The 13,852-nt window shown below is 53.0% G+C and overlaps 1 protein-coding gene across 1 annotated transcript; it reads right to left on the bottom strand.

Annotated features, from left to right (window-relative positions):
* Positions 1 to 10,673: 10,673 nt before the first annotated feature.
* On the bottom strand, positions 10,674 to 11,387 carry VOLCADRAFT_105595 (uncharacterized protein; the record flags this gene model as incomplete). Its single annotated transcript, XM_002952502.1, has 2 exons — positions 10,674 to 11,248; positions 11,300 to 11,387. 2 exons carry the CDS (start codon positions 11,385 to 11,387, stop codon positions 10,674 to 10,676), a joined length of 663 nt encoding a protein of 220 aa, XP_002952548.1.
* Positions 11,388 to 13,852: the final 2,465 nt, after the last annotated feature.

Raw genomic sequence — 13,852 nt, 5'->3', positions numbered from 1 at the left:
AACTCTATCGTTCCCTCTGGTCGTTAGTATCTATCCTTCATCACTTCAATTCGTTCGAAGTGGGAGGTAGGATGGTGCTTATAGGCGATTTTGGCAGCCCTTGAGCCCTCGGCTCGTATTAGGGTGGTTTGCAGGTACGGGGAATGCACCCACGACCATGTAACAATTACACCGTCCGGGTTCAAATCCGCCTGCCGACCTCTCGGGGTATTTGAGAGGTGATGAAATGGGAGGTGGCCCCCCATCTTGTGGACGGTGTAGGACGTGATAAAATCAACTCGCGAGCTGACCAGGAACTAATTTGACGCGCCGTTGATCCGCTAGATTTGGTTGGATGCTGGTGGTGAGTTGCCAAACTCAAAGAGTACACTCTGAAGTCGGATGGGGTGAATGGCTTAGGGTGCCCCTCTAGCAGGGGAGAGCAGGGAATTGCCTCGGGAAGGAGGCCACTGGTGAAGCTTAACCACCCTGTAACAACATCAACAACAAGTAATGTAAAGTTGTAATAGTAGTGTTCGGCATGACTTGAGGGGATTCCTATATGGAATACCGCTCTGTGTGAGAAGAGGCACTCACGGCCGCCAGTCGTCTGCATGTGGGCCTGAGATGCCTTTGGCATAAACGTTAGGCTCTGAATCCCAGCAGATACTGCAGCAAGGACTCGGCCTGTAGCACTACGACCAGGTACACTCCGTCACCACTCGCCAGGACGTTTGCATTCTCTAACTGAATACCGAGCCCCCAGCATTTCCACATCAGGGTGTGTATTTCCTTGCACATTCACACGTCTGGGAGGTCCAGCCCCAGCCAGCGCCCCATCGCCACCCAAATGCGGCGATCCCTCGCTGACGGTATTGCCTGATGTCCATTCGCCAGCCCTAGGCAGCGACCCCTCACCAGGCAAATTAGTGCGAAATCCTCGTCGGCATCGGACGCATCATCGGAATCCCTGAAATTATGCCGCTGACCGACACTAGGCTCGTCAAAGAGGACATTAAAGACCGCGGCAATGATGCCGTCCTCATACATAACACGATACTGTCCTCCATTCCCATATTCGGCCAGGATACCTCAGATGCTTACTGTTATAAGCTACAAACGCAATCTGCGTCGGGATCAGGTAGGGAACAGATCCCTTGCCAGACACACCGGCTCCAGGCTTGCTGCAATTGAAGCAAATCACCTCTTTGAGAGGAACGCCAGATCTGTTGCTGGCCGCGCCATGATTCCAAAGACCAGAACCAGAGGCGCCAAACGAAAAACCGCCGACAGAAGCATAAGCTGCCGACTCGGTAGGCTTACCAGAGCCACCGCTTGCCACCTCGATAGTCAAGAACTTCGAGGTGACGACAGCCATATGTTAAGACCAGCAAAGCGCCGGACCCCCGTTGGGTCCTATTACTGTAGCTACCATTCACTGGTATATGAGTGTCGGTCGTTTCCAACACCCCCCCGTGAGCGACACTCTCACGCTCCGGACCTTCCCGTGCCTCATCCCGGTCTCCTGTGCTCAGGGCAACAGCCAGTGGGTATCGATCCGGCGACCTCTCGGCAGCGCAATGCGCCATTCGGGGCTCATAACCTGTTAAGACCAGCAAAGCGCCGGACCCCCGTTGGGTCCTATTACTGTGGCTACCATTCACTGGTATATGAGTGTCGGTCATTTCCAACACCATATCCGAATCGCCGTCACGCACCAGTAGGGATGTCGTTACCATGCTGAAGCGGCTGGACAAACCAACAAGCAAAGTGTGTGCCCGCTTAGAATCGCTGAGAACGTGTCCTACTCCCAAACAAGTCCGACTGTAATTGCTTGCAGGCGTCCTATGCCTTCTTCGCGCTAGCTATGTAAGCTACTAGCGTCAACCGGGGCTCATAACCTGTTAAGAATATGAAGGCAAGGAGACTGGTCGCGAAATAAGGGTTACAGTCTGTGGGTTAATGGTGAACGGCAAGAGAACTTTAGGAGATTCCTGTTAAGGAATACGGATCCATCCTAAGATGAGATAGAAAGACATGCACCACTCTGGTCTTATATACCGGTACCAACGGAAGTATCGTACAGTCGCCCACCATCAACACTGGACACGAGGGGACGTCCGAGATACGCGGCCGGAGTCACCGCCTATCAATCAATCTTGGATATGCCCGCCTACCATCCTGCACTATCGTTGGGACAGGCCCGCCGGACCCGGTTGCGGTGCGCGACTGTCGCTGATAGGCGCCAATCAGTCAGGTGGATTCGCCCACCTATCATTCCGCGAACTAGCGGAGCCGTCCTTACGGTGGGCAAACGCGCACCACTAACTACCGGTCATGCATCGGCAGTTCCATAAATGGCGGGTTAAGTCTCCCCGCTTGTCTCAGATAGACTCGGGGTCTATTCCCCTGTCCGACAGTACTCGAATAGGGAGAATTACCGTTTCCTCACCAAATTTCACCGCACATATATTCCGCGATCTCACTGCGCCGTCCTGACGGTGCCCAAATTTGTATCACTTAGCTGTCGGAAATGCATCGGTAGCCCCATAAAGTTCTGGAGAAAGTCTTCCCCAATAGTCAGACGCAGATCTGAGGTCAAATCCCCTGATCAACAACCACACGAGTTCGGACAGGACCGTTTCCTCAACACGCCACCTCGGGCCGTATCCCAACGAGAACCAGGTTGGTTCATCAGCACGCTTCACAGAAGGCCCATCGCATCGGCAACGCTTGAATTTTACCTCGCCCAGAGCCTTCGTGAGCACATCCGCAACCATCCACTCCGTAGGGCAGTATTCCAACTGCACCTCACCGCTATTCACCCTCTCACGCACTATGTGATGCTGTACGTCGATGTGCTTCGACCGAGCAGACGTAATCGGGTTATTTCCTAAGCTAAGCGCCCCCTGGGAATCTTGATAGCGCTCTCAGGCAAACCCAAATCGACCCTCAGCTTGCGAAGCCACAAAGCCTCGCGGACAGCTGCAGCTGTAGCTTGATACTCGACCTCCACCAACGAAGCCGCCACAGTATGTTGAAGTTGACTCCTCCAGCTAACCGCAGCCCCATTTAGAGTGAAAACGTAGCCAGAAGTAGAACGCCGTGTAACCGGGTATCCTGCCCAGTCAGAATTGCTATACCCGGACATCTCAATGTCGCCAACACCCCCAAAACGTAATCCTAGTTCGCAGTACCCGCCAGGTAACGCAGAACGCCAGTTGCTAAGTTCATAGCACTCTTCGTGGGTGCGGCCATATGTCGGGACAAAATGCTCAATGCATACGAAATGTCAGGCCGCGTGTTCGTCGCTAGGTAATTCAACTCCCCCACCAAAGCCCTATACTCCGTGGGATTGCCCAGCAGCTTTTCTCCGTCCCCCGTAGGAGTGTACCTAAAGCAGGGAGGCAAAGGGGTAGACCTCGGCTTGGCGTCAACCAACTTATGACGCTCCAATAGCTGCTCAATATACCTACGCTGCGACAACACTATCTCACCCGACTTCTCCCTCCTAATTTCCATGCCCAAAAACACCTTCGCTTCTCCAAGGTCGCGCACCTTAAAGACCTTCGCAATTGTGGCTTTAATTGCCCGGACCATTTCCGGGTCTTCCGACGCAACAATGGTATCATCTACGTGCACCAAAGCAATAACAACCCCACGCTCGTCCGTCTTAACGAACATCGCCGGATCAGACTTAGAAGGATAAAAACCCAGCTTGGCGAACTCTGCTGATAGTTTCTCATACCAGCAACGGGGTGCCTGCTTCAAACCGTAAATAGACTTCTGCAGCTTGCACGCAAGCGACCGGTCACTGGATGCATACCCAGGCGGTTGCTCCATCCACAACTCCTCCTTCAGCTCACCGTTCAAAAACGCAGTAGTGTTAAGAATATGAAGGCAAGGAGACTGGTCGCGACATAAGGTTTACAGTCTGTGGGTTAGTGGTGAACGGCAAGAAGACTTTAGGAGATTCCTATGAAGGAAAACCGATCCATCTGAAGATGAGATTCAAAGACTTGCATAACTTGCGTCTTGTATACCAGTACCAATGGAAGTATCGTACAGTCGTCCACCATCCCTGGACCTGAGGACACGTCCGAGATACACGGCCGAGAGACCCGAGGCAAGGTCGAGGCACGGCCGAGGCATCACTGGTCACAGCAGATTCATCGCCTAACTACCACCTATCTACATTGGGATAGGACCGCCCTTCAACACGCCCCCTCGGGACATATCCCAACTCGCAGTAGCACATTTGCTCCGCCATTGGGCACTTCACACAATGCCCATAGCTTCTCTGCACCGTTTGAACTTCACTTCTCCCAGTGCCTTCGTGAGCGCATCCGCTACCATCCACTCTGTAGGGCAGTACTCCAACTGCACCTCCCCGCTATTCACCCTCTCATGCACTATGTGGTGTTGCACGTCGATGTGTTTCGACCGAGCAGACGTAATCAGATTATTTCCCAAGCTAAGCGCCCCCTGGGAGTCTATCTGGATTTTCACCGCGCTTTCAGGCAAGCCCAAATCGACCATCAGCTTGTAATTTTGTAATGTTACAGAGTGGGAGGCTTCTGGGCCGCTTTATCACATTGTCAGTTCTAGATCATTTATCACCTTATAGCACCATCCACCACTACCACACTGTACTTCGCCATACGAACTGTAAGTCCAAGGCGGCGGATCCAGCCTTCAGGGACCCCTCCTCATCCATTCACCCGAACACCTGAAGAGACGGAGGGTTCGGCAATCGCCACCAATCCAGCGTGCGAATTTGGTCCATCAACTGTGACCTCAACTCCACATCTCAGCAGCTAGCCATAATCTCACGCTCCCGACTAATTCGGGGGTCTCCCCAGGAATCGAACCCAGGACCTTAAACCGCTATTTGCAGTAGTGTCAACCCAGACCAGACATCAGCTTGTAAAGCCACAAAGCTTCGCGAACAGCTGCCGCTGTAGCTTGGTACTCGGCCTCCACCCACGAAGCCGCCACAGTACGTTGAAGCTGGCTGCTCCAGCTAATCGCAGCCCCATTTAGAGTGAACACGTAACCAGAAGTAGAACGCCGCGTAACCGGGTCTCCTGCCCAGTCAGAATCGGTATACCCGGACATCTCAATGTCGCCAACACCCCCAAAACGCAATCCTAGTTCGCGAGTACCCGCCAGGTAACGCAGAACGCCAGTTGCCAAGTTCATGGCACTCTTCGTAGGTGTGGCCATATGCCGGGACAAAACACTCAATGCATAAGAATGTCTGGCCGTGTGTTCGTCGCTACGTAGTTCAACTTTCCCACCAAAGCCCTATAGTCCGTGGGATTACCCAGCAGCTCACCTCTATCCCCCCTAGGTGTGTACCAAAAACCCGGAGGCAAAGGGTAGACCGTGGCTTGGTGTCCAACATCTGGTGACGTTCCAATAGCTGCTCAATATTGCGACAACAACAATTCACCCGACTTCTCCCTCCTAATCTCCATGCCCAAACGGGACTCATAACCTGTTAAGAATATGAAGGCAAGGAGACTGGTCGCGACATAAGGGTTACAGTCTGTGGGTTAGTGGTGAACGGCAAGAAGACTTTAGGAGATTCCTATGAAGGAATACCGATCCATCCGAAGATGAGATACCAAGACTTGCATAACTTGCGTCTTATATACCAGTACCAATGGAAGTATCGTACAGTCGTCCACCATCCCTGGACCTGAGGACACGTCCGTGATACACGGCCGAGAGACCCGAGGCAAGGTCGAGGCACGGCCGAGGCATTGCCGGTCACGGCAGATTCATCGCCTTACTACCACCTATCTACATTGGGATAGGACCGCCCTTCAACAAGTAGACACACCGAGCTGGTGCACCGTCATGTTCCGTGCTGCGGCAACTGCTAACACGTAAAGATGAACCACGAGAGGTAGGGGCAAACAACTCCCCATAATCAATCCCCTCGCGTTGTTCGAAACCCTTTGCAACTAAACGCGCCTTGAAACGCTCCACATTACCGTCTGCATCATGCTTCACCTTATACACGCACCGACAAGGCAGTAAACGTGTACCAGGCGGCGGCTTCTTAAGCTCCCAGGTATGGTTGGCCATCTAAGCGGTGATCTCCTCATCCATCGCACGCCGCCAGTCGTCTGCATGTGGACTTGCAATGGCTTCCGCAAACGAATTAGGTTCAGGAATACCACCAGAGAAAGCAGTGTTAACGCGACCAGTGACAGTGCGACCAGGTTCGTTTCGCCACCATTCGCCAGGGTGTTTACGTTCTCTAACTGGATACCGGGTCCCTGCCATTTCCACATCAGGCTGATTGTTACCTTGCACGTTCACACTGCTGGATGGTCCAGCCCCAGCCGGCGCCCCCTCGCCACCCAAGTGCGGCATTCCCTCACCGACGGTGCTACCTGGTATCCCTTCACCAGCCCTAGGCAGCGATCCCTCACCAGGCAGGCTAGTGTGAAAATCCTCCTCGTTGGCATCGGACTCATAATCGGAGTCCCCGGCATAACACCGCCGGCCGACGTTAGATTCATCAAAGCGAACGTTAGAAAGTACGGCAATAATGCCGTCCTCGTACAGCACACGGTACTGTCCTCCGTTCCAGTATCCGACAAGTATTCCACGCCTGCGCACCGGATTGAACTTGTCGTGTTTGACGTCAGGTACGTGGACGTAGGCGACGCACCCAAAAACTCGAAGGTGACTGACGTTAGGACGGACGTTGAAGAAAGCTTCATACGGTGTGACAGTTGCCCCAGCAGTTGGCGACACATTCCTGAGGTAATTGGCTGTCGCCAACGCTTCCGCCCATAATGACTTAGGTAGTCCAGACTCGACAAGCATAGCCCTAGTTGTTTCTAGGAGAGTGCGATTCAAACGTTCCGCAGCTCCGTTCTGCTCAGGGGTGTAGCCTACCGTAGTTCCATGTACAATGCCCCTGGACGCGAAATAGCCCTTCGTGCGAGTGTTAATGAACTCCCCGCCACAATCCATACGCACCTCCTTAACCTGCCTGCCAGAAGCGCGCTCCAGTTCCGTTATCATTACCACCATCTTCTGATAGACCTCCTCCTTGGTCGCTGTAAACGCAACAGCTGAAAGACCGGTATGGTCATCAAGCAGAGTTGTCACGTAACGCGAACCACTAGGCAAAGGTTCAGGCATAGGTCCATCCATGTGAACTAGTGCTAGTCTGTCGGGCTGCCTTGTGCCCTGTCAGCGGAAAAGGACCTCGTGTCTGCTTTGCAAAAACGCAGGTCTTACAAACACACATACTGGCTTTCTGAAAGCTGTGCTGGTCGACGTCAAATCCCATTACCATATTGTGGCGCAGCAACGCCTCGAGGTTGCTGTAGCCCAGATGTCCGTAACGCCGATGCCAAAGTGTTGCACGCTCCATCGTGGAATCCACGGCGGTGCACGTTGTGCCATGTCCGTTGTCACTGTAGCTCGTATTCTGCGTCCTCCTGATGGTGCCTGTACTTCCACCTCGATAGCAAATGGGGTAGAGATCGCAAATGGGGTAGAGATCACCGTCCCATTCACCGGTCAACACTAAATGATTTTGCAAGTATACCTTTACTTGACCGTCACCGAAGACGACGCTACCTCCGCGATCGTCGATGATACGGACGGACAAAATCTTTACCATCGCCTCCTCGTCAACGTAGACCCTTTTGAATGTGATGGATTGATTGTCGTTGACATTAGATCGAATGGTAAGTGATCCAACCTTTGTCGGACGCAGTGACTGACCCTTAATGCCCACAATGCTGAAGCGTTCCCAAGGCTCCAACACACGCACATTGAGTTGTTCGGATCGGTCATAAGTGACATGGTGAGTAGATGCGGAGTCCAGAAACCATTCCGTCGGACGCTCGTTGTTGATGTTGTTACAGGGTGGTTAAGCTTCACCAGTGGCCTCCTTCCCGAGGCAGTTCCCTGCTCTCCCCTGCTAGAGGGGCACCCTAAGCCATTCACCCCATCCGACTGCAGAGTGTACTCTTTGAGTTTGGCAACTCACCACCAGCATCCAACCAAATCTAGCGGATCAACGGCGCGTCAACTTAGTTCCTGGTCAGCTCGCGAGTTGATTTTATCACGTCCTACACCGTCCACAAGATGGGGGGCCACCTCCCATTTCATCACCTCTCAAACACCCCGAGAGGTCGGCAGGCGGATTTGAACCCGGACGCGCCGGGACGCGACGGGAGCAGAAGCCAGGCCTTAACTTCTGCCAGCCGCCTGCCGTTGTTGTATGCCACGAACGCTACCTGCCGTGGAACACCTGGCCCCCTAGCTCATCCACCGGATCCTGGCTTGCTGCTGCTAGCTCCGCTGCCACTGTTGTTGTAGCCACCCTTATTTCCAGAAATTGACGACTGCTTGAGCGCTTTAAGCTGCCTGCAGTCCTTTACCATGTGCCCAGGTTTATTACAGTAGTAGCAAACGGTCTGCTTTCGACTGTGTCCCAATCTGTTGTTAGCCGGCCCCCGGCTACCATAACCAGAATTAGAAACGCCGAATGTCGAACCGCTGACAGATGCAAAGGCTGCCGACTCGGTAGATTTGCCTGACCCACCGTTTGCCGTCTCGATAGCTAAAAGCTTCGATGCATATGTGACGTTCGCCATCAGTAGCGTTGTCGTCACCACACTGTACCGATTGGGTAGACCAACTAGGACGGTATACGCCAGCTCTGAGTCGTTGATTACGTGGCCGACACCCAACAAGTCCGTTTGCAGCTGCCTCGCACGCGCGAAGTACTTCGGAGGTGGCTCACCGTCGACCATCTTGAAGCGGCTGAATTCTTGTCGTAGAGCCACCTTGCGGGTGTTGTTGATGTTGTTACAGGGTGGTTAAGCTTCACCAGTGGCCTCCTTCCCGAGGCAATTCCCTGCTCTCCCCTGCTAGAGGGGCACCCTAAGCCATTCACCCCATCCGACTTCAGAGTGTACTCTTTGAGTTTGGCAACTCACCACCAGCATCCAACCAAATCTAGCGGATCAACGGCGCGTCAACTTAGTTCCTGGTCAGCTCGCGAGTTGATTTTATCACGTCCTACACCGTCCACAAGATGGGGGGCTACCTCCCATTTCATCACCTCTCAAACACCCCGAGAGGTCGGCATGCGGATTTGAACCCGGACGCGCCGGGACGCGACGGGAGCAGAAGCCAGGCCTTAACTTCTGCCAGCCGCCTGCCGGTTGTGATGTTGTTGGCAGCTAACATCGAGTTCAAGGCATCCCAAGCCTTCTTCGTGTTTGCGGCACCGGTGACCATCGGCAAATGGTTATCCTTCACGTTCTTGATAAGCAAGTTGATGACTTTCCGCGATTGACGAATGTGCTCCTCATTGCACGGCTAGGCGAGCAAAGACTGCTCAAGCCCAAGCTTCATGCACATCATGCTAAACCGTATTTGCCACATGGAGTAGTTGTGGAGGTCCAGCGGCTCATCAAGCTTATCCTTGACCATTGTCGATAAGGGATAGAAATAACAATCAGACGATAGCTGTTGGCGCTAGGCGGGGCTCATAACCTGTTGAAGAATTGGCGACGGTGACAGCTGATGCTGATTGTTATTCTGGAAGGAATGCCGGCGGCGAAGATACTGAACACGATAAACTGTTACAAGTAATGTAAAAAGTAATATTAGCGTTCGGCACGACTTTAGGAGATTCCGTTTGAGGAATACCGATCGTTGTGAGATAAAGAAATAAGCGCAGTCACCACCCTAAATACTGGTGCAGTGGTAAACTCGTACATTCCGCGGTCTCACTGCGCCGTCCTGACGGTGCCCAAATGTCTATCACTTAGCTGTCGAATATGCATCGGTAGCCCCATAAAGTTCTGGGGTAAGTCTTCCCCAATAGTCAGGCGCAGACCCGGAGTCAAATCCCCTGATCGACAACCACACGAGATGGGAGAGGACCGTTTCCTCAACATGCCACCTCGGGCTGTATCCCAATGAGTACCAGGTTGGTTCATCAGCACGCTTCACAGAAGGCCCATCGCATCTCGGCAACGCTTGAATTTCACTTCGCCCAGAGCCTTCGTGAGCACATCCGCAACCATCCACTCCGTAGGGCAGTATTCCAACTGCACCTCACCGCTATTCACCCTCTCACACACTATGTGATGCTGTACGTCGATGTGCTTCAACCGAGCAGACGTAATCGGGTTATTTCCTAAGCTAAGCGCCCCCTGGGAATCTATTTGAATCTTGATAGCGCTCTCAGGCAAACCCAAATCGACCATCAGCTTGCGAAGCCACAAAGCCTCACGAACAGCTGCCGCTGTAGCTTGATACTCGGCCTCCACCGACGAAGCCGCCACAGTACGTTGAAGTTGACTGCTTCAGCTAACCGCAGCCCCATTTAGAGTGAAAACGTAGCCGGAAGTAGAACGCCGAGTAACCGGGTCTCCTGCCCAGCAGGGTTCGACACTGACCTTCCCGAAACTTGCGGGATCCCCCGAACCTCCCAAATTTTCCTTACGGAGGGGCCCCCGTACCAGGCTCCTGTACTAGCCGAAAACCTTACGGGGGCCCCCGTAACCCCGCAAAACCTTTGTGGGGACACTGTCCATGGCTAAAACGCTGTGGAAAGTGACGCTTTGCATTTTTTTGCCCTGTAAATCGTTATTTTCGTTATTTTCCCGTGAACCATTACACATGGGGACACGGCACACTCAGCGAAAGCCAAGCGCCTTGGCCACCGCGGCCGCCCATCCCTTCTGCTCCTCTTTCGCGTCCTCCTCCTCCTCATCAAAATCCTCATCCACAGACGACTCATCGGTATCTCGTTCTACGTCGGTCTCGTAGTCACTGTCACTAAAAGCCTCATCATCACTAGCGGGGTATGTTGCTTGTACCAGTACTTCAATCTTTGGGTCCGTCGCAACCTCCTCATTATCATCCTCTCCGTATGGATTCAAATTAATTTTGCTAACGTCAGAAGACAACTTGTGAATAATGCCTGTATAACCCTTACGCGAGTAGATCCCAGCAGCCTGATCAATCAGTGGCTTCGCCCCGGTATCAGCAGCAGGTCCCAACATGCCCACACGAAGTAGTGAATCAACCGTTTCCAGCTTTAGCCGGTTCGTCAGGCGATTCTTAATAATACGATGCCGGCTAAATCCGCGCTCAACACATGCCGTCTGTGTTGGCAGGATTGTAGCGACTTGAGCCAAACGCATCATACGCTCCTCAGGATCATCATTAGGGTTGCCTATAACACAAATCTTTCGGTCAACTTTCAGGCCTGCGGTTCTTGTCAATCAGCTCCGTTCCCACAATAGATGAGCGACCTTACCAGAGCCCCATAGGTCCGACAATTTTAAGGTGACGCGCCTCTTGGAGCGCGGTGGTTGGTCACCTCCTGACGACTCATTGTCTGCCATCGCTGGATGTTACAGACCAGAAGCTATAAAAGTACTATGAAAAGTGTAGTTACATATTGCAATATGAATTATGCCTGCCAAGTGTGGGGCCTTATCCTTTACATGGTCCGTCCTCTCCCGTACAGGGCCCCGTAAGGCATCTTATAAATTATAAATTATCCTTAAATTCTTTACGGGAGTCACCGTAACCGGCCTTCGGCCTGTCCGGGGGCGGCCCCGTACGGGGCGCTTCGCGCCCCAAAATCTTTACGGGAGCCACCGAAAAGTCCTACGGGCCCTGACGGGGATACCGAAAAAAGGCCAAATACTTACGGGCCCCGTACGGGGTGTCGAACACTGCTGCCCAGTCAGGATTGCTATACCGGACATCTCAATGTCGCCAACACCCCAAAAACGTAATCCTAGTTCGCGAGTACCCGCCAGGTAACGCAGAACGCCAATTGCTAAGTTCATAGCACTCTTCGTGGATGCGGCCATATGCCGGGACAAAACGCTCAATGCAAACGAAATGTCAGGCCGCGTGTTCGTCGCTAGGTAATTCAACTCCCCCACCAAAGCCCTATACTCCGTGGGATTGTCCAGCAGCTTTTCTCCGTCCCCCGTAGGAGTGTACCTATAGCCCGGAGGCAAAGGGGTAGACCTCGGCTTGACGTCAACCAACTTATGACGCTCCAATAGCTGCTCAATATACCTGTTAAGAATATGAAGGCAAGGAGACTGGTCGCGATACAGTTATAGTCTGTGGGTTAGTGGTGAACGGCAAGAAGACTTTAGGAGATTCCTGTCAAGGAATACGGATCCATCCTAAGATGAGATAGAAAGACATGCACCACTCTGGTCTTATGTACCGATACCAACGGAAGTATCGTACAGTCGTCCACCATCTCTGGACCTGAGGACACGTCCGAGATACGCGGCCGAGAGACCCGAGGCAAGGTCGAGGCAAGGTCGAGGCAATTCCGAGGCATCGCCTATCACGGCGGATTCATTGCCTAACTACCACCTACTTGGGATAGGACCGCCCTTCAACACGCCCCTTCGGGACATATCCCAACTCGCAGTAGCACATTTGCTCCGCCAATGGACACTTCACACAACGCCCATAGCTTCTCTGCACCGTTCGAACTTCACTTTGTTGAGGGGCGGTCCTATCCCAACGTAGATAGGTGGTAGATAGGCGATGAATCCGCCGTGATAGGCGATGCCTCACCTACTGATTGTAATACTTATATCGCAACCAGTCTCCTTGCCTCCTTCATATTCTTAACAGGTTATGAGCCCCGACTTACGCTAGTAGCTAACATAGCTAACGCGAAGAAGGCATAGGACGCCTGCAAGCAACTACAGTTGGACTTTTTGGGAGTAGGACACGTTATCAGCGGGCACACACTTTGCTTGTTGGTTTGCCCAGCCGCTTCAGCATGGTAACGACATCCCTACTGGTGCGTGACGGCGATTCGGACATGGCTATCGTCACCTCGACGTTCTTGACTCTCGAGTTGGCAAGCGGTGGGTCTGGTACGCCTACCGAGTCGGCAGCTTATGCTTCTGTCGGCAGTTTTTCGTTGCCATCGACGTGCAGCATCACATAGTGCGTGAGAGGGTGAATAGTGGTGAGGTGCAGTTGGAATACTGCCCTACGGAGTGGATGGTTGCGGATGTGCTAACGAAGGCTCTGGGCGAGGTGAAGTTCAAACGTTGCCGAGATGCGATGGGCCTTGTGTGAAGTGTGCAGATGAACTTGGTACTCGTTGGGATACGGCCCGAGGGGGCGTGTTGAGGAAACGGTCCTCTCCCAACTCGTGTGGTTGTCGACCAGGGGATTTGACCCCGGGTCTGCGCCTGACTAATGGGGAAGACTTACCCCAGAAGCTTATGGGCTACCGATGCATATCCGGTAGCTAAGTGATAGACATTAGGGCATCGTCAGGACGGCGCAGTGAGATCGCGGAATGTACGTGCAGTTAGATCGCGGAATGTACGAGTTTTCCGCTAGCGCCGGTATTTAGGGTGGTGACTGCGCTTATTTGTTTATCTCACAACGATCGGTATTCCTACCAGTACGTTGAAGTTGGCTGCTCCAGCTAATCGCAGCCCCATTAAGAGTGAATACGTAACCGGACGTAGAACGCCGCGTAACTGGGTCTCCTGCCCAGTCAGAATCACTGTACCCGGACATAGCAACGTCGCCAACACCCCCAAAACGCAATCCTAGTTCGCGAGTCCCCACTAGGTAACGCAGAACGCCAGTTGCTAAGTTCATGGCAGTCTTCGTGGGTGCGGCCATATGCCGGGACAAAACGCTCAATGCATATGAAATGTCAGGCCGCGTGTTCGTCGCCAGATAATTCAATTCTCCCACCAAAGCCCTATACTCCGTGGGATTGCCCAGCAACTCCTGGCTTAGGGTGCCCCTCTAGCAGGGGAGAGCAGGGAATTGCCTCGGGAAGGAGGCCACTGGTGAA

This window comes from Volvox carteri (assembly GCF_000143455.1).
Source record: "Volvox carteri f. nagariensis unplaced genomic scaffold VOLCAscaffold_30, whole genome shotgun sequence".
NCBI classification, from domain to species: domain Eukaryota; kingdom Viridiplantae; phylum Chlorophyta; class Chlorophyceae; order Chlamydomonadales; family Volvocaceae; genus Volvox; species Volvox carteri.
Note: the sequence above shows the minus strand (reverse complement) of the source record. Positions and strands in the feature narration are given on the sequence as shown.